The sequence below is a fragment of the Thermobia domestica genome, chromosome 1, assembly GCF_964235325.1.
Source record: "Thermobia domestica chromosome 1, izTheDome1.hap1.1, whole genome shotgun sequence".
Lineage (NCBI taxonomy): Eukaryota > Metazoa > Arthropoda > Insecta > Zygentoma > Lepismatidae > Thermobia > Thermobia domestica.
The window spans coordinates 208,460,574-208,487,653 of NC_137454.1; the positions used below are offsets into that span (position 1 = coordinate 208,460,574).

The 27,080-nt window shown below is 35.2% G+C and overlaps 1 protein-coding gene across 1 annotated transcript in view; it reads left to right on the forward strand.

The window, feature by feature from the left end:
* The window catches only part of LOC145693352 (uncharacterized), a 62,206-nt gene that overhangs the window by 10,800 nt on the left and 24,326 nt on the right, over window positions 1-27,080 (forward strand). The window contains exon 2 of the mRNA XM_081769276.1: window positions 22,865-23,489. Coding sequence (XP_081625402.1) covers window positions 22,865-23,489 — 625 coding nt within the window. The remainder of the gene's footprint in view (window positions 1-22,864; window positions 23,490-27,080) is intronic.

Sequence of the window (27,080 nt, forward strand, 5' to 3'; positions counted from 1 at the left end):
GACCAAATTCAGCCCTTAACTTGAGGGAGGGGAAGATACATAAAAATTATCAAAAAATGACCAAATATTAGTGTCGAATCCATACTTTTTGTGTTCGCTAAGGTAAACAGTGATAGTTCCGATCCAATTTAAATGCAAATTCATCACCGCAACTTGGGGAGGAGGAGGAAGGAGATATATAAAAATTATCGAAAATGACCATTATTATCAATGTTGAATCCATGGTTTTCGAGGTCATGGAGATGAACAGTGACACTTCCGATGCCGTTTAAATCCAAATTCAGCCTCGCAACTTGGGGACGAGCAGGCGAGAGAAACATAAAAATAATTGAAAGTGACCGATATCAGAGAGCTCTTTAGTAATAGTAAAAGGTGACTGACTAACGAAACATATTATTATTTTTGTTTTAAATTTAACCCAACGAAGTGGCTAATTGTTTCTAGTAATCCATATTCACAAGTGAGACTGATTTTGTACAGTTGGAGTTTGATGCTGTTATTTTGTATTTCTAATATAGGTCAAAATTATTTATATAAATTGAGTTTACAGAAAAGACATAGAAGTTGAATCGTTTTCAGTTTTCACTCAAATTATTCTAAAATATTAAGAGGTTTGATTATAATTATTATTTTTTTCTCTTTTTGGTCAATATTGCTAAACATATCATCATCATACCTATTCTTCCATTATTGGCAGGTTACTTGCTGCAACTGAAAAACTTCGATGTACGGTGGTCAGTGGCATATTTACGATTTTGTTTCGGGAGGGGCTTTACTAACTTTCGGGGGGGGGGGCTTTGTCTGAAAATGTGACAATTCTGCAAGATATTTCATATACTTTAGTATAGTAAGTAAGATTTCGGGGGGGCTTAAGCCCGGAAGCCCCCCCCCCCCTAAATACGCCACTGACGGTGGTCCTCAGCTAGTCTCTTCGTCTTAACGTTGCAATTTTCTGTTTTAATACTGTACCTTCCTTCAACTACAGTCTCCTTCACTCCTTCCCTCTCTTTCCTTCCACGATACCCTATAGCACGTCCTCCTCAGCCGATATCCCAACCAGTTCCTCTTTCTCCTCTTATCAATATCTAAAATTCTTCTTTTCTCCCCTATTGCTAATATTTCTAACACCTTCTCTTCGTTTTCCGTTTAACACAGTTAATTCTCTCCTTTTCTGTCCATGCTCACGTTCCAAAAGTCTTCAATTTTTTCATCGCTTTTGCGCAATGTCCGTGTTTCTACCCCATAGAGTACATATTGGAATCATAAAACAAAATCTCAATATTTAATTGAAAGTTTGTTCAATACAAAGATGAGCTAATCATAGTTGAAAGGAAAAAATCTGACGCCTTTAGAGGGTAAAAATAATTTTCAGTTCATGGTATTTCAGCACTCTGTGCCGTCTTGATTTTCTTTCATGCGTCTCAGGGGTAGCCTCCTCAGTTTGGGAACCAGTGGACTGTTGGATCTGTTTTTAAAAAATGTAAAAAATATTACGAAACGTTGGGATTTATCTTATAAGTAGTGAAGTGTGAACACCCATTAAAAAAATAAAAGTCATCGTCTATGTTGTACACTATCATTATACTTACACGAAGGTAATTTATGTTACACTTAGAAACATACATTTTATTTCTATTATTATTATTATTATTATTATTATTATTATTATTATTATTATTATTATTATTATTATTATTATTATTATTATTATTATTGTATTTCTGTTGTTATTAAGGGATAAATAACAGAATTTATTATCCCTTATGTCCAAAGTAAAATTTACCTATGAAAAGTATAAGATCTTTTAAAAGCAAGACTTGCAAGACTCTTGCAAGCAAGACCAAGACTGGGTATGCAAGACCAAGACCAAGACCACCCCGGTCTCGGTCTTGGTCTTGCATTTGCTCATCACTAACGTTAACAGGAGATAAGAGAGTGTTTTGGTAAATTTCCGAATGCCATGTTTGGCTACCACAAAGTATTATATCTAAAATCGTAATTATGATTCTTCTTACAAGGAACGGTCATGAACGTGTCAGTCGGACATCCCAATCAAACCTAGTCCTTTTGATAAATAGAACAAAGATATGTTCATGCACAAAACATTTGGTGCCGTGGACAATGGAGTAAGTCACTGAGGCCCATTGACCTTGTTAGTATAAAGAAAATCATCGCTATTGCATCGTAATGAAATAGCTATTGCATCAACACTGTTCACTGAAAAGTCATAGTTTACAGTTCATTCTCTTCAGCATGAAACAAGCTTTCTAGAGGTGCTATGTATAAGGACACATAACGTACTTGAACAGGGAAAATGGGAGAATGTCATAAAAAATTCTCCAGAAATCCCTCCCATCAACTTTGGATCGCTCTGGAGTTTCCCCGGATAAAAGCACAAAATCCAAATATATCTTGAAAAATACTATAGTGGATTAAAAATGTATGTACCAAGTTTTGTATTGATAGACAGAATATGTATGAGCGGTGTATTGGTATACAATCATTTCCTTCCTATCTATTTTGTCTATCAACACAAAACTTAGTACAGTTATTTCTTATACCCTATAGTATTTTTTCGAGGTGCAGTTGGATTGTGTGCTTTTACCCCAGGCCACTCCAGAGGAGTCCAAAGTTGATGGGAGTGATTTTTGGAGGGAATTTGGGCCCCAATACATAGCACCTCTGGAAAGCTTGTTTCATGCTGAAGAGAATGAACTGTAAACTATGACTTTCGAATGAACAGTGTTGATGCAATAGGTATTTCACTGCGAGTCTACGATTTTCTTTATACTAACAGGAGTAATGGGCCCCAGGGACTTACACCGTTGTTCATGGCACCTAATTATTTGTGCCTGAACATACTTTTGTTATGTTTATCGAATGGACTAGGTTTGATTCGGATGCCCGGATGACAGATTCATGTCCGTTCCTTGATAGTATACACGAGTGCTGTTGAGCCGCAGTATCGTTCATATTGTTAAATGAAATCAACAAGTGTTTTGGTTTAACTAATGAAACCATGGTGAATCAGTGGTAGAGCGCTCACCTGTGGTACGATAGGTCCTTGATTCGATTCTAGGTCATGTGAGTTTGTAGAGGACAGCATTATGTGTGTGGGTTTACCAGTTCTTCCGGTTTCTCCCACATTCTCATTCCACAAGTTGTTTCACAATCGTTCATTTTCTTTAACCATCCGTCTCCTTTACTCTATATAGGGCATAATCGTGGAACATGAAACAAAGATTTCATTATTTTTTTTCGCATTTTTTAATACAATAAAATGTATATTTTTCTTTTTCGCGTTTGCAACATAAGTTTACTTCTTTTAGACCCCTGTCATCTGGGAGAGAATAATTAAACCAAATGAGTGATCTTGAACAATCCTGATTATAATTTACTAGTAGTAGTTTTAATGCCCAATACCCGTTTTAACTTCAAAAGAAAATAACTATACACTGTTTTCTGTTGGCTTAATAGGACCGCCTAGTTACGTTAGTTACATAGGCAAGCAGAGCTGTAGTCGAGGGTAAACGGCGTGTACCCTCTGCTTGATCGTAGTCATTCGATTGTACCGTCTGCTTCAACGTGTATAGTACTTTCTACTTTTGTTTCGTTTATATTTATTTATTTAATTGGGCCATGACTCCAATTATAGCCCGGCGTCGGGATGTGGCGCCTCCATCGCCCACTTCTTTGGAACTGCAGTCAGCCTGGTCCTCCAAGTTGGGGGTTGTGCCGGGCCGATTACCCGGTATTTAAAATCTGGGATCGAGCACAGTAGAAAGATAAGCCTTATATGTGGACTGCCCTTTTTGGATACTAACCTTGCTATGGCTTGTTTATGATAAATGGATTTGTGGTTTTAAGACGCATGGACCTGGAGCCATGGGACGGAGAAGTGCAGTTCATGGAATGGATCGAATGCATGGAGTGGTGCCGTGAATGGTTGGTGGGATTCTCTGGGAATGGTGATTTAAGTAAGAAGTGTCATCAAGAAGATGACATGAAACGCTTTGAGACTATAAAACAGAATGTATCCTTTATATTTTAATTGAATTAATATATGCGTTTTCGTGAAAAAAAAAAAAAAACTTTCTGTCTTTTATGACAATCATAGATGATCACAAAACAGCGTATACCCTCTGAAAATTTTAGGACTACAGCACTGTATGCAAGACATGACTTTTCAGGTGGAAAAGACATAGGACTAAAGGAATTATATCACTTTCTTCCCCCCTCCCCCCCATCTCCGTTCCTTGGATACTCCACTCATAATCACCGTCTCCTTTAGCCTAAGCGGCAAAATCGTGGGACGTAATACTCAGATTTCATTTCATTTTTTTCCGCTCCTCGGAAAACTTTTTATAAAAACTGCAAATCTCATATCATCCTGCCGTTTCTTTTTTGAGTTTCAGAATGTAGTATGTCTATTCCGCAAATATATCAGGTTAGAATACTGATTTACAAACGGCACACTTTTGTTTTACTGCTCCTTAATAATTGATACCAGCATAAACACCTTTAGCGTGTACTATCTTCTACTGGATGAAAATTTCCATTACCTTATTAGCCTCCAATTATTTTCTGTTCATCTGAGGAGCATCTCAATTTCATTTGTTTTTGCGCCTCTTCCCTATGCTTAGCTGGGAATCACTGTGTCTTAAATAATTTTGAACATCGAACTAATCTGTTATATATTTCAATACAAACGTATCTAGATTATAGAGATATCTAAGAGTACTCCAGAAAGAAGACTGCAATGGTCTGTCCATCTAATGAGAAGAACGAACGATTATGTGGTCAGAAGATGGATGGCAATGGAAGTGGGTGGGAAGAGAGGTAGAGGAATACCAAGAAGGAAATAGATGTATATGGTTAACAATGACTTCAGTGAGAAAGGTATAACAGAGAAACAATTCCGGAACAAGGCTTTAAGAAGACTCGTTTAAAAAATCGACCACTCATAAGTGGAAAACGACTGAGGGAAAGAAACATTAGGAAGGAAAATGCAGAAAATTCCTGAAAAATGTACTATATTCAACTAATGCATATTCAATGTACTATACATATTCAAGCCCCCTCCCTTTTTTAGTACAGTGGTATCGAAAATGGATTCTGCTTACGTACAGTACAATTCCATTTCTGATCCCAGTGTTACGTCGTCTCTTATAATTTAACACAAAAAACATGAATTATACATCCGTGTTTAAAAGACTTATTTCCCAGAATTTCCATCTTTGTCTTTCAGCAATTTGAACACTGTATTCATCTTTTTGCCTTCATAAGCATATGCTTCAAAATTTACTACTGTGGGGACGAATAGAGGTCATTAAATAAGAAAGTTGATGTTCATTTAAAATAATAACAATAAATTGTTTCTGAGTTCCTGTTTAGCCGCATTATTAATGTGCTCGACTTCGGTGTACTTGGTCACTAGTTCTATTCCTGGTAAAAGCTCGTAAAGTGTTCGGTGTTGAACCAGTATCGTGGTAATTGAAAAGCTAACTTAATTAAGAAGTAGCAATACTCTGATTCAGAAGGCCAGAAATATTGGCGCCTAGAAGCCGATGGGCTAATCACAAATGTTATATCTACAGATTCTAACCCATTACAAAAAAGAAGTTTATAATGTTTTATAATTTGATTTAAAGTTTTGATTAGCGACATAACTTGAAGTAAATTGTTAATTGTAGCAACATGGTTGAAACTCCGTAACTTGGAATAAGAGAAATGAAATGAAATCTTTGAGTTTTACGTCCCACGATTATGCCGGTTAGGGTAAAGGAGATGGTGATGATGAGTAATGAATGAAATGGTGGAATGAAGAAAGTGGAAGGAAACGGGAGAACCCCGAGAAAACCCACGCACACGGTGTGTCCACTTGGCGGAGGCTGGGATCGAACCCGGGACCCCAAGCACCAGAGGTGAACGCTCTACCACTGAGCCACCGCGGCCCCCATGGAATAAGAGATGGAAGTGACTTTGAGCATCATTGAAGGCATTATTCTAATATTCGTAAAATTAAAACTACCAGCACACTTTGAGAAGTTATCATTTGGGACGATTCACTAATTTCAATCGTGAAACATCTCATATATATATGTAAAGGAATGCCTATTTCTTAGCATTGTTTTCTTTCTTTATCAGAATAATTCTTTGTTAGCCACGGACTTTGATATATTTTTCAGTGACATTCATTTGTCACTGCAGGATTGCATCAAAAGTTAGTGAATACAAACTTGCAAAATGTGCTTAGTAAGCGAGTAAATAATGTCGCAAGTACAAATAGTGACTTCACAATTTAACACGTACTTTAGCGTAAATATTACCGAAAGGACATCATTAAGAAGGTTCGTTTTGATACAGTATTTGATTATAAAATCTGGTTTAGAAAAAGTTAACTAATTTATTGCTCTGGTTAATTGGAAGAGGTGTAGGGTCAAGTCAGATGAACTTAAAGTGGACTTTTTTGCTTCTGTTTTTATTTTATTATTATTTCTTCATTCCTCTCATTGTTCCATAATCTTTCATTTCTCATCCACCTTTTTATCGTGTAGGTCATAAGCATGAGATGTTAAACCAAACAATTCACTTCATATTTTAGTATTACATGAAATACATTCGTGTGTCTACTTCTCAAGTTCATATTTCTGCATTTCTAAACTTTTACTTACACGAAATAAAATAAATACATAAATAACTAGGTATGCAATAATTGCAAATTTCGAGCGACGCGATTGACCTTCATTAATTATTCATAGAATTTTTTAGTGCATCAATTGTTTTCATGAACATACGACCCCTCACCACAACCAGCGCGCGCTCTTGAATCTCCATGTCAAATTTGGTTAAGAACGGTTCAGGCATCTTGGAGGAGTATCCGGTCAAACGAACGCCTGAAAAGTCGATTAAAGAGGAGCTTCCCTTTGACAAATTGTGTTCGTAGAACAAAACGAAAAGAGATTGGCCCTTTTTTCTAATGCTGAAAATTGTATTTTCCATTGTTTACAATAAGAATTCGCACGCCAAATGCTTTTCAAAAATTAAGCCTATGGGCATTCCGTTTTTCGGTGATTAATCCTCAATGGTATGTGCGATCGGGACATGCGACCCCTAACGGCACTCAGCGCGCGCTCTTGAATCACTATGTCAAATTTGTTTAAGAATGGTTCAGGCATCTCGGAGAAGTATCCGGACAGACGAACGCTCAAGTCGAGTAAAGGGGAGTTTCGCTCCAATTAACTTAAAAATCAGCTGAATAATACAGTACATTTATATATATGTTGTATAGTACTACGTCATTCAGAAACGATGAACAACATGAATCAATCAGGCGAAATATATTTGTTTCCCAGTTTGTATTTACAGTTTGTCAATGGTTTTTCAATACAGTTTCATATCCATGCAGTATTCAATACAGTTTGTCAATGGTTTTCCCCATCTATGAAGTTATTTTCCTTAAGACCTCTAAAATATTCATTTTCGGCTCCTATAGCTTTTCCAATTTATGAAAAACGCTTAGTACAATATATATATATATATATATATATATATATATATATATATATATATATATATATATATATTAATTTTGGGAACACATAAAGTCAGAAGGGACCAGATCTGGTGAATATGATAGATGATGATCCAACAAATTCATAGTGTAACTTCTTAAATTCGGCCACTGCAAGAACATCTTTGTGAGCCAGTGCATCGTCTGCATGGAACTTTTTCTTCATTAAATTAGGTGTTTTCTCCCAAACTTGTGCAATCAATTGATTCAAAAGGTTTGAGTAATACTTTCCTGTTATTGTTTTACCACTATGAAGGTAATAAATTAACATAATTCCTTCTGCACCCTAAACATTTGATGCTATAACTTTCGTTGATAGTTCAGACCACTTTGGCTGCTTTAAAGCTTAGCAACCGAGTTCAGTCCATTCTGCGATTTGTTTCGCAGTTCAGGATTATAGTTGTAAACCAAAATCTTAACTACAGTTGCAAATCGACGCAGTTTTATTCCTTTGAAAATGATACAAATTTGTTGAGAAAGTTCCATTCGAATGTGTTTTTGACCCGAATTTAACGAATGCAGCACCCATCTTGTCATACTGATTCATGCCTGTGGCCAGTGCCGGATTTACGTGTAAGCTAAACAAGCAGGAGCGTCATTTCAGACTTTGCTTGAGGGGGGCAAGAGTACCGTCGACATAAGATTTTTCATGTTTTGTACTAGTATACTAATAGACAATCGATTACAGTATATGTATTCCTCAAACTCTTGGGGGGAGGGCAATTGCCCTCTTCTGCCCCCTTAAATGACGCCCCTGTAAACAAGCTATAGCTTAGGCCCTCACTCGCTTGGGGGCCCAAAAAAAAATAAATAAAGAACTGATTGTAATGTGATTTCCAAATAACAAGAAAAAGCAAATAAGATAAAACACACATACAACAATGGTGTTTTGTATTATGTATTAGGCTTTTATGAAGCAAGCAATAGGGATCTATTTCTCAGCCCCACTTGTAATGAGGACCCTGTTATCCACCCCCTCTTATAATGAAGCTCCCGTTTCCCAGCCCTACTTGTAATGGGCCCTTGTTTCCATTTAGATATCCATTAGGTCAACAAATGAGCATATATCACATATTCAAACCTTAAAACTGGCGACATTTTGTCGCTGAAAAAGAAAATTTGACGTATAAAGGGCCCCTAAAGCTTGACGTATAAGGGCCCATTTCAATAGCTTAGAGCCTCATCCAAACTAAATCCGGCACTGCCTGTGGCCTCAGCTAAATCAATCATACCGGTAGTTAATCGGCGGTCTTCCAAAATCAAATTATGGACATACTCATTTCTGTGGTTGAATGTCTTGGACGTCCTGAATGTAAATCATCATTAATGTTTGTACGGCCCGTTAAATAGAACTTTTTTTTTTTTTTTTCAATTGCATATGAAGGAGCATTGCCCCCTAACATATTCACCATATCATCAAAAATTTCTTTTCCGTCTAATCCTTTTCTTCAATAAATGTCCAATCATTGCACCATTTTTCAAGTTGTCCATTTTTTAAAAACACAAGCACAATGTGTCCACTTTAATCAGCTGTGTGAACTAACCTATTTGACAAATCGGTTTGAAATTTACCTAGGCATGATATGTTCATATGAAGGACGATACTTTCCCTCAATGATATTGAAGCTTAACACATTTGAAAACATATAATTTAAGTTTACCAAGAAAAAGTAAACGAATTACAGTCATGTGTTCTGAAGAAGTCCAGTCAATAATATAAATAGATCAGTCTAGCTGTTTTAATTAATTTTATGACGGTAGAGTTTTCATTCCAATGTTAGTCTTATTATCAGACTTATAATTTTTAGGAACTATTTTCACAGCAAAACCAAATGAGATTCATTCCACGGTGTGAAACTACAGTAACTTCCAACTATGCGAATTCAATACTCAAGCTTAAAGTAGTACATGCATAACTACTGGTTTCGGTAGAATCTTCAGATTGTGATCAGGGGCGGATCCAAGGGGAGCGATCGGGGCGATCCCCTCAGAATAGGGTTTTTAATTTTAAAAATAAATCCTATCCTAAGAATTTTCACCTTTGTATTATAAATGTAAAATAAAACCTAAAATAGGTAAACTTACTTTTTTAAAGTTAATTCTATAGAAGAGCTACTCCTCCTTTTGTAAATTTGTTTTACCACCCTTTTTTTTGCAATACATTCTTACCTTGATTTGACTTCGAACGCCCTCCCTCCCCAAACATTCAGCCTGTATCCGCCCCTGGTTGTGAGATAAGTTCTCTTCAGGCCCTGAATCAATTGCAGGAAATCACTTGTCGTTATCTGTTACTATTTTTGCTCTTTTGCGATAAGTGTTGAAACTGGAGATGGTTAATTTGAACCACTTACGGTTTGAATAGATAGTTGACAGAGGAGATTAAATCTATCCTTGGGACGCTGAATCGATTGGAAGGAACAACATCTCGATATCTCTTACCGTTTTACTATATGGAAATCAAGCATTGAAACCGGAAGTTATAATAAACTTCAATCAATTCCAATTTGGGTAGAGTGTTGCGAATAATCATTGAATGTTGCCTTGAGACACTACATCGCTTGCAAAAAATGCTTCTCACTATATATTGCCGTTTTTGTTTTATGGTGATAAACGTTGAAACGGGAAATGGCTAAATTCTAAGCACTTCTGGTTTGGATAGAGCTTTAATGGAGGAAGTGGAATCTATTTTCGGAAAGCTATTGCAAAAAAAAAAAAAAAAAAAAAAAAAAAAAAAAAAAAAAAAAAAAAAGCATCTTGATATATTTACTGTTTTTGCTCTACAGAAGTCGATGTTGAAACCAGAAGTAATATTAAATTTGAACCACTTCCGCTTTTAGTAAAGTATTCGGAATAATCATGGTATTGTCTTGAGACTGAATTATTTGAAAAAAAAAAAAAAAAAGCTTCTCACTATTTGTTTCCGTTTTTGTTCTATGGCGTTGCACCGGAAATGACTGATTTGAACCACTTTCCGTTTGAATAGAGAGTAACCGGAGAAGATGATTACCTATTCCTGAGATGCTGAGTCGTTTGAAAAATGGCATCTTGATATCTCATACTGATTTTGCTCTCATAACTGTCGACAGACAAAGGGACAGACAAAGCCGTTCTATAAGACTTCGCATTGCATGGTTTAGAAGTCTAAAAGGTAGGGAACAGATGCCAAAAATAAGGCGAAAAATGGGAATAAAAGGTGCTATTTCTCTCAACTAATTTAACTTTTTTAAAAAAATCGAAAACATGTTAATAGAAATTACGTACATTTCTATAACCTCTCTCTCTCTTTCTCTCTCTCTCTCTCTCTCTCTCTCTCTCTCTCTCTCTCTCCCTCGTAAATAGAGCAAAAGAAAGTAGATTATATGCCTATCTTCTGTTAGCCTTCTTCATTCATATGACCCATAACAGGTTCTTCTTAAATCTCATAATCATCTTCGTAAGAGTTAGAACATTACTACCACAATAATGATGATGCTAGTTTTCTGAAACATACAATGTGTTCTCTTGATCGGCTTCCTACTCAAAGGACAGATCATTGATGCAGACTGTCACTAAAACCTGCTGAAGTATCTGTGATAATAGATTCAGTAAGAGCACCTGATAAACTGGAACATGATGTTCTCTTTCGTCTAGACAATGCGCCATGCCACACTGCTCACCAAACATTCCTGCGGCTTTGAATTTATCCAACATCTCCCCTATTCACCCGATGTAACATCTTTAGATTGCTCTCGCTTCCCTGTTATGAAGACACATTTGAAGGGCAAGAATTTCCGCACGGACAAGGATTCTGTAAATGACTGGGTACATCTTCCCCCCTCCCAGAAAGATAATTTTTTACAGTGGGTTAGAGAAACTGAAGAACTGTTAGAAAAAGTGCATTCAAGTAGAAGGGGACTATGTAGAACTCATATAAAATTTTAACCTGCTGTTACGTCGCCTTCCCTGTCAGTTCAGCAACTTTCCAGCTGGCATTCGTAAAAATGAATTGCCCGGTTCGTAACAAAAATTATAAACCCAATTCGTGAAACAAAATGATTACTTTTACGATAAAATATAAATGGTATTATTAAAATAATTTTAATTTTTAAATTAAATTAAATTATTTATTACTATTCCAAATATGAAAACTAATTATAGAGAAAGCATCAAGGCATGGTACGAAGTGCCTGATCCGTAACCATCAAGACACTTTTATGACCTCAATTTTGTATTGTACTGACTAGTGTTCTCCAATTCATACATCTTGCACTATCTATCCAATTATATCTGTAGTTTTATCTAGTAGGACTTCCACATCAAAGTCCGATACTTTCCATGTAATTGTTTGTACGTTTTCGTAGCTCAGTAGTGTTTCCTTAAATTACTCTAATCAGTACTGACATTCATGTGATTTTCTTCAAGAAATCACTTGAAGGTTGGTTGGTTTGCCTTGAGTAGACACACAAATCAGTATTACATTCTTGTAAATTTCGTCTTCAAGAAAACTAGTTGTTTAAAGACAAAATCATAATAGAGGTCGGATTTAAAAAAAAAAAAAAAAATAGAATGTAGCAGTAAATAGGAAAGAAAAGGGGATTAGGGGAAGATTAAGAGGAAAGGGTCCAAATCCAAATAGGGAAGAAAAGGGATAAATGATTCAAAATGGAAAAACAGGTGTTAAAAAATTCTCTTCCGATTCCCATTGGGAGACAACATTTCGTACAATAGGTACTTCATGAGAAAGTTTTCTTGTTCTAAAAGAAAAAGCTGCACATAGATATATTGTAGTAGGTAATTTTTCTTTAATTAAATGATTTCACTAATTTTCAGTTAAATTGAAACTTTTTTTTTTCAAATGCAGAAATCTGGAAACCCTAATGATAAGCTATCCACCCTATTCAGGAATAGTTTTTTGGATGGCTGTAATATAAAACTTAACAAAATGTGAAATTAAAATAATAATAAAAAAAAACTCGCATTTTTAAAAATACCAAACTTAGTATTGATTATAGCTGTAAATAATATACAGAGTACAATTTTTTGTGCCTTTAAATAGTCACTTTTTTCCTGTTAGATCCAGTATTTAAGTTACACTTGCTGTGTCAATAACATCAAATTGTCCTTGACGTATCGTTCACTTTTTGTGAAGACTACGCTGAAATAAAAGGCCCCCATTCTCGCTGCTAATTTTCCAAAGTGTCTTCTTATTTCTACGCAATACCGTGGGCATGGTTACACAGTAGCTTGCGAAACTCCTCCGTAATTAAAGTATCAGAAATTGCTTGTTCTGCAACCAAAGTATGAGAAAGAAATCTTAACATCGGAAGCAATAAATAAGTAACAATGTAAAATTAACGTGGAATGGTTTAATGAAACAAGTACTCAGAACTGCCATACGGGACGTCCCGTAGGGATAGAGGACAAGTGGAGCGATAGGCCTACACCACTACGCCATAGGACAGAGTTAAGACCTTCAGGAAAAGGAACAAGTTTACTACTTCCAATTAGTTCTTAGAAAAATTCAAAATATTTAATTATGAAATGGTTTTGCAAGACATTTCTAACATATCATTACTATCTTCGGAATGCATTCATAACATCAACAATGCCAACATTAGGCCTACAGTTAACTCTGTTGTATACATCCGACTTAATCTTTAACATGATGGAACTTTGTTATAAAATTCACATGAAGCACTGGCGCAAATCCCGGGGGGAATGAGAGGGGCATCTTCCCTTCAAACTTGAAACTGGGGAAAGTGTCCCCCTCCAATAAACCGAATTGAAATGTATTTTATTGGAGAAAAATGTGATGACTTGTGTCAGAATGCCACAAAGAAAAGTGAGATGAAATTGACGTTCCTTGGCTTGTTTCATTTTTAAAAAAGAATCGTGTTCTTTACCCCTTCTCCCCCAGAATAAGCCTTAAATCTGTCCGCCTCCCAATGTTGAAGACAACTGTGGTCCACTAATCCTCCACAGCATTGTTTTTCAACTTCATAACTATTTTGAATATCGCTTTAAAAAAAAATTATGGGAAGGATCTTACTCATCCCCTCCAATGGTAAAGGCAGATTTGCGCCGCTGAGCTGAGAGGTTACGAGAGTCCTATTTACAAAGATATTTGAGCAAGCAAGTCATTAGCAAGTAATTCTATATACCTTTGATGACGGAGACACAGGCTTTTTACTAGGGATGGGCAAAACCGGTTTTTATAAAAATCGTCTAGAAAACCCGAAAAACCGACATTTCGGTTTTCTCCAAAACCGGTTTGTTTTCTTCAAAACCGATTCAGTTTTCACCGAAACTAGTTTCGGTGAAAACTTTGGAGAACACATAAAACTATTTCTGTGGAAACGAAATCGCTTTTTGGAGAACAATTAAACACTATTCTGGTCAGAAATAGAACCAATTTTGGAAAAAACCGGAACCGGTTTTGAAGAAAACCGAGATCGGATCAGGTGATAAACCGAAACCGGTTTCGGTGAAAAACCGATTTTTTGAAAATTTTCAAAAACCGGTTTCTGTTTTTCTAAAAATCGAAAAACTGGTTTTTGTGCCCACCACCACTTTCTATTACTAGACGGCCTTGAGTTCACCATTCTTGAAAGTGTAACATCGACTGGATTGTAATCTGAAAATACTTATTCAACACTGAGGGAGTGATTGTTTCGTACCTGAAAAGACCGTAGACCAAGAATACAAAACATTTATTGAAAAAAAAACAACTAAAAATACAAAAAAGTACAAAATGAATATATGGACAAAATATTGATTATTGTTACATAAACTTGGCTTTCTCGCTGGGCACCAAATCTGGGACCACATGCAACAATCATTTCATTTTGTTTAAGTGACATAAAAATATGAGAAAATGAAATAAACTCAAAAATACTATTCTGCAGAATAGAAAATAAGTGTCTCTCTATCAAAGAGGAAACAATTTCTACGATGCAGTGGTATTTCGCTTAAAGACACACTTTCAGTTCCGTTGATATTATTGGAGGGTAAGAATTGATGACGGAGATATATTATTACGATATTCCTTTTTTCTAAATAATATATATATATATATAACGTGTAGAGGAACAAGTTTTCCTCTATTTCTGCATGAGTATGTACAGTATACAGAAGGTCGGGTTCAAGGCCACGAATTAGTTTAAGAATTTGTTTTGTTGTTAAACGTCCTTCAATAAATGTGTAAAGGGAAAGGTTGAACGGATTTACGTAATCTCAGCTTCCGTCTCACTATGATTTCTCACCGTATTTCTTGACAACAGTAAGTCAAACGAACCGTAGTACCGGTGCTTTAAGTTACACATGCCATTTTGTTTTGATTTTCTTCACGAGAAATGGACGGATAATGGATAGTGACATGTGAATTTGCTACTGAAGACTTATTATTAACAATTTTTGACTAATGGCAGGACAAAATTCCAGTAACAACCCCAGTTTCTTTTTCCTTAAAACTGTCTACTATTAACAGCTGTATTTGGTTATAGCAACATCGGTTTCTGCGACACCTTGTGTATTGCGTCAAATATTGAGTGAGACCAACTAATTCCTCATAAGACAAATGCTATTATATCACACTTACTACGTACACCACAAATGCATGAAATCCGTAGAAGAAAGTGGGGATAAATGGCGAGAATTTAAGAATGGTACGAAATTATTGTGAAGCTATTTTGTGATTATGAAGCTCAGAATTTCATCAAATACTTTGAGCCCCTTACAAAGAGTACCAAAAAAAAAAAAAAAAAAAAAAAGTAAATTTCATTAGGACTAAATTTCATTAGGAAATGTGTTGCATAATATACTGCACACTGACGGATAAGGCAATGCAGTTAGAAAGAAGTGTAAACACATCAATAACTACTTGAAGGTTTCAAATTAACTGTATTAAAACACAAATTATCTGTTACAACTATAAGTTACACACTGGACACTAAACAGTCAGTAACTTCACGGAAACAAAACAGTTTGGTCGCCGTACCCAGCCACAATGGCGATAGCAACAGAAAAGTTATTATTATTATTACTGGAAATGTTTCTTCCACATTTTTCGATCTTCAGCTTCCTCTTTTAACTACCAATATTTTCTTCTATTTTTCAAATCATCGATCAGTTGTGTTCTTCTTCCTATACCTCCCTTTCTTTCCATCTTTCCTTCTATGGCGATGTAAAGAAGTCGATTTATTCGCAAGATGTGTCCAATCCAATTGCTCTTCCTGAGGAGGATGCTGGTTAATAGCGTCCTCTTCTCTCCTATCCGTTTTAAAATATCTTCGTTTTTTACTCTCTCTATTCATTTTACTTTTCCATCTTCCCGCAAACGCCACATTTCGAAGTTCTCTAAATATTTCTGTATACTGTAACTTCGGTAACATACAAGTCTCTGAACCATGTAGTCCAATGTTCCATATATAGCGCTTGGACTAACTTCTTTACTCCAATTCTACCATATATTATCCACTTCGCTGGGTTGAAATAAATAATTTAAATGCACACTGATATTGCTCATTTTGGATCATTTTCAATGTATGTCATCCCTCCTCATCCCCCAAGTGTCAGGGCTGAAAATGGACTTAAACAGCATCACAAGTGTCACTGTTCATTTCGGCGACCGCAAGAACTATAGATTCAACAGTAGTATCTGTCATTTTTGACCATTTATATATATACATATATATATTTCCCCACCGCCATTTTGCGGGCCATGGCATCGGAAGTGTTACCTTTCCTCTAAGCGACCTCAAAAAATGTGGATTCATCACTAATATCGGTTATTTTCGATGATTTTTAAATCTCTCTTCCTTCCCCTCCCCCAAGTCGTGGGTTGGAATTTGGATCTTAACGGAATCGAAAGTACCACTGTTCATCTAAGGGGTCCAAAAAACTATAAATTCGACACTGATAGTGGCCATTTTCGATCATTTATCTCTCTCTCTCTCCCATATATATATATATATATATATATTCTTCCCCTCCCCCAAGTGGCGGGGCTGATTTTAGATTTAAACCGGATCGGAAATGTCACTGTTCAGCTGAATGATCCCGAAAACTATGGATTAGACACTAATATTGGTCATTTTCGATCATTATTATATATAGCTCCCCCTCCTCCTTGCTGCGACACACAGCATCAGAATTGTCACTGTTAATCTCAGCTACTCCTAAAACTATGAATTCGACACTAATATTAGTCATTTTCGATAATTTTTAAATGTTTATCCCCCTCCTCTACGTTGTACCCTCCCCCTCTCCAACCATCAGGGCTGAACTTGGATTCAAAACAGCATCAGAAGTGTCACTGTTTCTCTCATCGACCCCGAAAACTATGGTTTAAACACTAATATCGGTCATTTTTGATCATTTTGAAATTTCTCTCCCTCCTCCCCCTCCCCTACATTGCATCGTCAAACTGAAGAGCCTAAAGCAATCCCTGCCCCTAAACTCATGTATGTTGAAAATTTGATTGAGATCGGTCGGGTGGTTCAAGAGTGATGAAGTCACAAAGGCAGTTATTTTTATTTTATTTATTTTTTTTTTTTTTACATATATCTCCCCCTCCCGCTCCGCTACGTTGGCTCGTCAAAGTGAAACGATAAAAAAAACCTCCCAAGGCCCGACCCTCATATATGTTGAAAATTTGATCGAGATTGGTTGGGTGGTTCAAAAGTTTAGTTTTTATTTATACGTCTTCCCCCTCCTCTAGGATCTACCGTTAAATTGAAATTGCAAATGTTTTCAGATCAGAACCTCATGTATCTTGAAAATTTGATTGAGATCGGTCGGATAGTTCAAGAGTTATTAAGTTACAAAAATAGTCACTTTCAGTCTTACATAAATTGATTTTTATATATCTCCTTCCTCCCCCTCCCCTTGGTTGCACAGTAAAAGCGAAATGATGAAAACATCCCAGGCCCGAACCCTATCTATGTTGAAAGTTTGATCAAGATTGGTCTAGTGGTTCAAGAGTTAAGTTTAATTTATTTTTATAGATTAATCCCCTCCCCTCCCCCTCTCCTAAGTTCTACCGTTAAGGTGATATGATAAAAACCACCTCAGGCCCGAACCTCATCTATGTTGATTTTTTTAAAAGATCGGTCGGGTGGTTTAAGCGTGATGAAGTAACAAAGACAGTCACTTTTATTTTTACTTTTTTGACATATATATCTCCCCCTCCCCCTCCCCTTCGGTGTACTGTAAAAGTGAAATAAGAAAGCATCCCAGGCCCAAACCTTATCTATGTTGAAAATTAAATCGAGATCGGTAGAGTGGTTCAAGAGTTCTTAAGTTTTATTCATTTCCATATATTTCCGACCCTCTCCTAAGATCTACTGTCAAAATGAAATGATAAAACACCTTCCAGGTTTGAACTTCATATGTGTTGAAAATTTGATTAAAATCGATCAGATGGTTCAAAAGTAATTAATTCACAAACATAGTCACTTTTATTTTTATATTTATTGATTTTTGTATATCTCCCCTACCTTTCTCCGTCAAAGTTAAATAATGAAAATCATCCCAGTCCCAAACCTCATCTACGTTGAAAATTTGATCAAGATCGGTTGGATGGTTCAAGAGTTATTAAGTTTTATTTATTTATTTATTTCTGTCCTCCTCTTTCCCCTCCCCTAAGTTCTACTGTCAAAGTAAACAGCTAAAAACACTCCCAGGCCAGAACCGAATCTACGTTGGAAATTTGATTGAGATCGGTCGGGCGGTTCAAGAGATTAAGAGTCACAAACATAGTCACTTTGAATTTTATAATATAGATTAAGCCTGCTAGTTAAGGGTGATTTTTTTTTTCTTGTTGAATGTTTCTTTGGTTATGGCAATTCTTGATCTGTTTGGTGCAGTAAGCGTCTCTTGTCAAAATACTTCTCAGATATTTGAAATTACTAGATACTCTTCAAGTTCTGTTTGTTCTACTCTGACCTGTAAGGGTGCGTTACCACGGGATATTCTCATAATTTTCGATTTTTCAATGTTGATTTCCATTCCGTGTAATTTCCCAATGTCAACTATTTTTTCTTTCTTTTTTTGCTGGGCATTTAACATTAATTTGGCGGGATATTGGGCACACACGAGAAAGATGCAAAATACTTGTTTGGTAGTGCTATGTCGCTATAAAATATACACTTGAAGGACAAAGGCAAATAACGATGTAAATCACATTTCATCCTTCTCAGATATTAATTTTTTACAGTTTGAAACGCCAGGCCTGCATCTCGTTTAAGTTCATTCTAGGGATGGCCAGAAAATTTCGGATTTGCGTTATCTGGTTCCGATCCAGTGAAAATCGGGCAACCAGTTCCAGAACGGAGAATCGGATACCCGGGATCCAGTTCTGGTCATTTCTAATTCATTCCCGATGTGGTATGTATTATGAAATGTTGTGTACTTAAAAGTGTAGGGATTTCCTACAGATCTTTTCACTTCAAAGCAGATATTGGCGAGACATCGGAATCTTATCACTGGAATCAAAATACAGCTACCAAACCCTAATTGTTACCGTTCTTATTCAGCAAGAAATTGGACTTCATAGTTTATTCATCATTCTTCGATTTTCTGTGCTTTTTAAAAACTGTTTTGCATGGAAACTTCTTTGTGGCAAATTAACATATGTCCAGAAACCTCAAACGATTGACACCATAAAATAAAAATTGTTAAAAATGAACATTCCTAGTTCTTGCCGTATGCTCTTCCCTTTTTAAAAGCAGATATTTTTATACTATGCAGTTACATTTCCCCCCGCCCCTCATATTTATAATGGAAAGAAAATTGAGAATGAGAGCTTTATCTGTAATTCTTCTAGTTGTACGAAATTAATCATTAATGATAGTAGGGTGTAGTATGACAGTGATTAGGGATGCACGCGAGACGAGACAAGAAATGGAAAAGTCTCGTCTCCTCTCGTGTCTCGCATAAAATTTTGAGTCTCATCTCGCATCTTGCGCGAGACTTTCTCGCATGGTCTCGCATATATTCTGGGTCAAAATTTTGCAATGTGTTATTCTATGGCTGTTAATGAATGATGTGCTATTCTGTGCGAATGCAGGTATTTGACCTAAAAGTCCCTTGGCAAGGTGAATCCATGGTGGTTTGCCATTGCTTTCCATGGGATGAATGTTCATAACATCCTAAGGAGACGGAACCTAGAGTTCAACATGGTATCCGAACTCGTGTCCCCTCCGCTCCAAATTAAAAGAAAAGTTGTGCTGGAATTTGATTGCTGGACCATTAATTTTCGTCAAATTAATAGCATAATTTACAACAAAGCCAGCATAAATTGTTGCTGGATCCAACATTGTTTTCCAGCTTAGAGGTCTCCAGCAATATTTTCCAGTATGTTATGCGGGCACATTTTTGCCCGGAAAAAAAAAGTCGCCAATGTAATTAGGATATAAAGAATATAACGTTTCCGTATATGTTTTTCTGAACTCATTGAACCAAACCCGGATCCTTTTACTATATCTATATGTAAATTTCTTCGTCTTTATTTAACCGGATTTCAACCTTGTCTTTGCCTGCATCTAGTCCGAGGAATGCTCTAACGCAGCGTTTCCCAACCTTTTTCAACTTGCGGCACACTACAGGTGTAACATGAATTCTCGGGGCACACTTATAAAATAATAATAATAATAATAATAATAATAATAATAATAATAATAATAATAATAATAATAATAATTATTATTATTATTATTATTATTATTATTATTTGTAAATACAAAATACCGTGGCATTATTTTCTGTGATTACTGACATCCTTGTCACGGAGAACAAGCTCGATCACTGGTATTTCCCCATAATAAATCATTATGCTTATTTTTCATTTTAATTTAAAAATAGAGAATAATTGCAATAAGATATAGGACTCAAGTTTTTAAAAATACACTTTCTTTCTCGAAAACTATCCAACCTTTCACTAAGAAGGAAGATCAATAAGTAACGAACCAACAAACAAATATCTTGTACTTTTAAAACACAAATGTAGGTAATTTGTATGCATGTTTGCTTTGCCGAAAGAATTGAATAATATTGTAAATTTCAAGTTATGAAATAGTTTGCAACAATAAAGAAGCAATAGTGGTCATAACAATGAAAAAAATACTTAAAAAAAAATACAGTGTGAAACTTAATATGAAAGACAGTATGAAAAGTAACACAATATGAAACTTAAAACTGTGGATTCACAGTAGAGGTTCATAGTAATATGAAATACAAATATACCTTTTTTTCCCTATGTCTTGCAATTTGATTGCTATAGAAGTATTAATATTGTTTCCATTTCTTCGCGGCACACCAGCGACCCATTCGCGGCACACCAGTGTGCCGCGGCACACCGGTTGGGAAACGCTGCTCTAACGTCACAATATCCAAAATTGACACGGATTGTTCCCTTAGAATAGGTTTGAACTTTCTTTTCAGAAAGTTTAAACTCTCTAGCATTAAATTTGTGGAAGCAGCAGAGAAAATATAAAAATACGTTACTTGTGTACCTAGGTAGGAGAACAGTTCTGCCATCTATTGTCGCCTCCCTTTACACCAACCACCAAGGAATAACATTACTTGTGTCAACGGACTTGTGGATAACGCAATATGTTAACAATTGCGAGAATCAAAATATCCAGCAACTATACTTGATACGAAACAAGTTTTCTGGATCAATTTCCAGATCATACAGTTGAACTAACTGCAGTGTTGCCAGAATATCAAAACCTGAAAAGTTTTGGTTAACCCGACAGCACTGGTGTCAAGCCACACAGGCACAGACCACATGTCTTTTGATCCTGAGTTAAGTAAAATTAACCTTGAATAATAATAAATCTCATAAAATGTCTATTGCCCCAATCACTTTTTTGTTCCTGGAGGCATTAACGCTCAACTTAGAAAACTCAATAAATGTAAAATCACTAAATATACAATTAAATGTAATTCATAAATGTTACGAGACTGCGAGAAGTCGCGCGAGACTTCTCGTGCGAGACTTAATCGAGTTTCGTCTAGCGTCTCGTCTCGCATGGTTTAGTCTCATCTCGCGTCTCGCATAAAATTTTCACTCTTGTCTCGCAAGTGCGAGACGAGACTTCCCGCGTCTCGCGTGCATCCCTAACAGTGATATGTAAGTATCGAATAATGTACCCAGTATCATCATTTCAGATTTTGCCATGGGGCGAAGCAAGATTCTCCAGGAACATGAGTTTCAGGTTTCTCATTTAAAAATCTACACTTCCCTTTATTTATTTTATTGTTATAACGTTGATGGTTATCTTTGTATGAGTTTATAGTCATTTCTCAAGCCGGCAATTTGTTAGTGTTATTATATAATCTGCAAATAGTTGCACAAACGAGTATGAATAATGATAGGACATATAATAACCAAAGTGCTGTTAATCAGGCCTCATAAAATTTATTTATTCACAATTCAGTTTAATAACATTTTGTATCTAACGACTTCAATTATTTGGACAGTATATAAAACATGAATAGTTATTTTTTTCTCATATCATTAGCAGGACACCATCTAAGTTAAACCACTTCCTGCCAATCCATACAAATTTACTATCATATACGAACAGTTAGTACTTTTCGAACTAGTTCCTATCTCTTCCTAGCTATCCTCAAATTAAGGCATCCCGAACCTTCTAAAATCTAGAATCTATTCGACACTTCAATATGGTATTCTCCTCTTGTCTGACGCTCCTCTAATTTATTTAAGTAAAACCTCTCTGTTATCAGATGCTGATTTATTTAAGCAATAATCTCTCTCTTACGTACATTTGCTCCTACCAGGTAGTGGTCAGTATCACAGTAAGCTCTTCTACATAACCGAATATCAATTTACTAGAATAAACTTTCTATTTACTAAAACGTAATAAATTTGATTGATTTTTAGTTTAGCGATGTCCGAGTATATTTATGAACGTTGCAATGTGAGAGTTTACTACAATCACGACAAGGTTTTGGATGTTATAAAGTTCGCGAGTCTAACGTCATTGTCATTACTTTCCTTATGCAGGCTTCCGTTTCTATAATCTGTTTTAAAATATCCTCTCGTCCTACCTCGCATTAAAATCTACTAATAGAATTTCATATTGTCGTGGGAGTTGGTAAATATGCGTTCTACTTCGTAAGAATTTGCTACATGATTCCAAGCCCTTCAATTGTACTGGAGCAATTACTGTTTTGGTAGCAAGCAATAAAACTAAAAATTTCATTTTGTGATTATATTTTACTTTTAGACTTTTGTTGATTTTCACATTTGAAATTTCTCATCAATGTGATTTTGTTTCCACACAGATGTTGGAGTAAAAGAAGGACTAACATACAATGAATTGGATGCTGCAAATATGTCATCTGTACCAGAAGTTATTATCGAACTTCTTAGTTCTTCAACAACCCCAAATTCTATAAAGTCTACAACTGTAGCTCCTGCTACACGGACAGTACAAGTCACGACGCTTCGTGCTTTATCAGACGCTAATATAACAACTGAAAATGCATCTCAAAACGTAAATAAATACAACCTAAGTATCAGTTCAACAAGCACCACAAGTGGAGTGGATCAAGATGCCACATTATCCTTTGTATCTCTTGATATTCACGATAAAGAGACTACTATTTACCTCAATTCACCTTCCATAACAGCTGATTTGAAGGAGACTGCGTCAACATCAGAATTTAAAACTACAATTAATTCTTCATTATCATCGCCTGAAAACTCCAACCTATCTGTTACAGAAGATCAAGTGTCGGACATTACAAATTCGCATCCTCTTGCCCACCACACAGAGCATGACCATCGGGCATTGGGGCCGACACCATTTCTACAGCCCTCAGAATCAGCAGCAATTTTAGCAGCTGTATTTGTTGGAGTAGCTGTGATCGGATATGCTGCACTTGTCATTTGGAGAAAAGTATTAGAGTAAGTATCCTTCACTATTTTTTTCTCTTAACTATAAAACCCAACATTTTTCTTCTTAACTTCATCTTATCTCTATTAATCTAGGAAAGATCAGCTTCGTGCTTCCACTAAAACAGTTTTGAAATATTACTTTTAGAGTTAACAATTTAATCCCTTTTTGTAGTTATAAGTAATAACAAGCACTTCTTGTTACTATGACTATAACCAAATGAAGTCAAGACAGTAATTAATAGAGAGCGGATTTTAAGGTGCAGCACCTTTTCTAAAAAATATAGTTGTTATAACAACCAAAGTTCAAAATATGTATTTCCGGGCATAAAACGAACTGAAATGAACGCACTTTGTTGCACCTTTTTTTGCTAGATTCACAAAATTTCCCTTTTTCTTACTTCCTTTAGCTTTCAAGACCTTTATTGTCCCTTTTTTCTCTTTTTTTGTAAACAAATTTGGACAGAACAATGTTTTATTTTCAATCTAGTTTACACAACCTTCCGTAAATTTAGACGCAATCTTGACGGATTTGCTAGGGATACATTTGAACTGAATTTGCGAAACAATCCGGACATAAAAACCTTTGCAACGTCAACTGAACTTCCTGTCCATGTGCTTACAAGATGTGTACCACTGGTTTCCGTTGATGTCGAACGAAGTTTCTCCACATACAAGGCTCTCCTGAGCTCCAAGCGACGGAAACTAATATTTAAAAATATAATAGAAATATTATGCATAATCAAGTATAACCAGTTTCTGAAGACCCAGTAGTATGTGACGGTTTCTCAAGCTACAATATTGCTAAATTAAAGTTTTCTTTTTTAAAATATTGTTTTTAAGCACAATTTTATTACAAGAATGTTGAATGTTGTACAAGTTTGGGATTAAATAAAACAATTTTGAAAGTTATGTCGAGTGTTTAAAGCCAAGACTTTAACAATATTTGTTGGTGTAATGAATAAAGAATGTTCATGTAACTGTATACAATAGCACTTGATAAAGATATCCTATTAGCACCCTTTTTGCACCTTTTTGAATGATTTTTCAGCCCCTTTTATTCCCTTTTTCCTACCACATTTTTGCACCTTAAAATCCGGTCTTTAGTAATTAACCTCGGCAGCGGAAGTACCAATTCTTCAGACGAGAAAAATGAAAATGTTTGGAAAATATTCAAACTTCTGATTTGAATATATTCGTTAAGCTTCACTGGAGCTAAATTGACTTTTCACACAATCGTCTGTAGACGAATTTTTCCAACATTTTAACTATTTACACTAGTTTTCTCGTGCCGAAAATGGAAGATTCACTCTATTCTATGAAAACCATGAATCACCCTGAAGTGAATTTTCCTAAACTCGATTTTAAATAACATTTCTCAAACTCCTACTTATTTAAAATGATTTTCTTGTGGTCCTACTGATGGTACACCCCAATGATGAAATTATTAGGCTAAATCCTCGAGTCCCTCCAAAGTCCACTCTCCCATAATCATCTTTCCCATTACTTTTACATAAAGTCGAATTTATGCCATTCAACATTAACACCTTTGGTAGCTTTCCAACATCACCGTCAAGGGCGCCCACCTTGCAAAATTGAAGAGGGAAGGGGATTATTAACCCAAACTAATGTATAGTAGGAAAAAAAAACTCGGGAAAATTTCAAGCCCAACCTTTATCCCATTTTGATTTATTGATCGAGTTTTGATATTTTGTATAGTGAGCTTCGTTATCCACATCCAGTAAACACATCATCCTAGACATAGCAAAATCTCTTTGTATGTGAAAACGGTGGGTGCGTTAAATTTCATAATATTTTTTCTTTCTTTCTCTACACTCTCCATTCTTTTTAAAAGAAGGTATTCAGATTTCTGTTCAGGATTCAACGTATTAGCAATTCTACATTTTTAAAAATTTACTGATATTTACGGTTTCCATGCCTCACGTTAAACGAGGAAAACTACAGCGAACGTAACACCCAATATCCACTCAGCTTTGGAAAGTGATAGAATTTACACAATGTACTGTTTTAAACGAAGTATAAATCTGTGATTTTACATGAAATTATACTTAAAGAAAATACTAAATACATCGTTATAATAATGCTTTTGTTGGGTGCTTCATTCACTCTATTCTATTCAAATCAGAATACTCTGAAAATTACGAAAAATTGGGATATTTTGTTAAAAGATTGACTAATCAACAAAATCTGGTCAAACATTCAATCATTATAACAAGGCCTACTCTAACTAAATAGCTACATTCTGTTTTTATTAGAGAATTACAGATTTTATAAGGATAAAAGTATCTGCTTTCAGAAAAGCTGAAATATTTACCAACTGTTTTATTGGAAAACCTTGAAATGAGTATATAAAGGATGCGCAATGATTACTAGAGAACAATGAATAGCTTTGCAATTATGATTGGCAGATGTAATAGTATATTGTAGAAATTAGTTTGATACGGACCGTTTCGTAGTAAACAACAACAACAAAAAGTACTAGCCATAAGCGCCTGTATTTACGTGATATTTGTGAATTTTGATACCAGACAATTTCTGGTATCTACAGAAACTAAGCAAAAAATTAGCCCAGGCTATGTACATAATACGAACTCTAGTCCCAATAATGAATCTGCAACCAATTTTGTCCCAGTACTATGCCGTATTCTATTCTCATATAAAATACGGAATTGCGTTCTGGGGATCTTCGCCGAAGCTTCAGAATATATTCAAACAACAAAAATGTGTCTTACGATCATTACTAAATCATTGAAACGCACCAGCTGTAAGAAATTATTTGAATCGTTGAATATGATGACAGTTCCTTCTTTATACATATTTTAACTCTCAAAATTACCTGGGATCATTTAGATAATATTAAAAGAGATGGTGATACTCATAACTACCTTACGCGTGGAAAAGATGACTTATCAACTGTGTATCACAGAACATCTGCATACGGAAAATCACATTTATATTTGTGTAAAATTGTATAATAAACTACCAGGGTACATAAAAAATAGTAATAGAAAGAGTTTCTTTGTGAATTTAGTGCGCAAACTGCTATTAAAATATACACATTTTATACTGTAAATGAATATCTTAGCAGCAAATTTTGAAACTTCCAAAAGTAATTAAATTCCAATTGTATATACTAGATGGTAAATACAAATATACAGTAATTAAGTCCATATATATCTATTATTGTTATATACTGTAGATTGTAGAATTGGTTATCTATTTTCACAAGTTGTTGAAAACAAGAGCATTGTATTTGTTCTAAATATTGTATCAAATTTATGTATTGATGAGTTCTATTTGTACAAATGTACATGTAACATGGTCCAGAGAATGATTAATAAATCTAATATATATATATATATATATATATATATATATATATATATATATATATATATATATATATATATATATATATATATATATATATATATATATATATTAGATTTATTAATATATCTATATTATAATATACCGGTATCTATATAATATAACCACCATTCATACTTTAGCTGCTTCACTCTACACATGATATGAATTTTACATCCATTACATTACAGTGGACTTTCTTTTTAAAGGTCG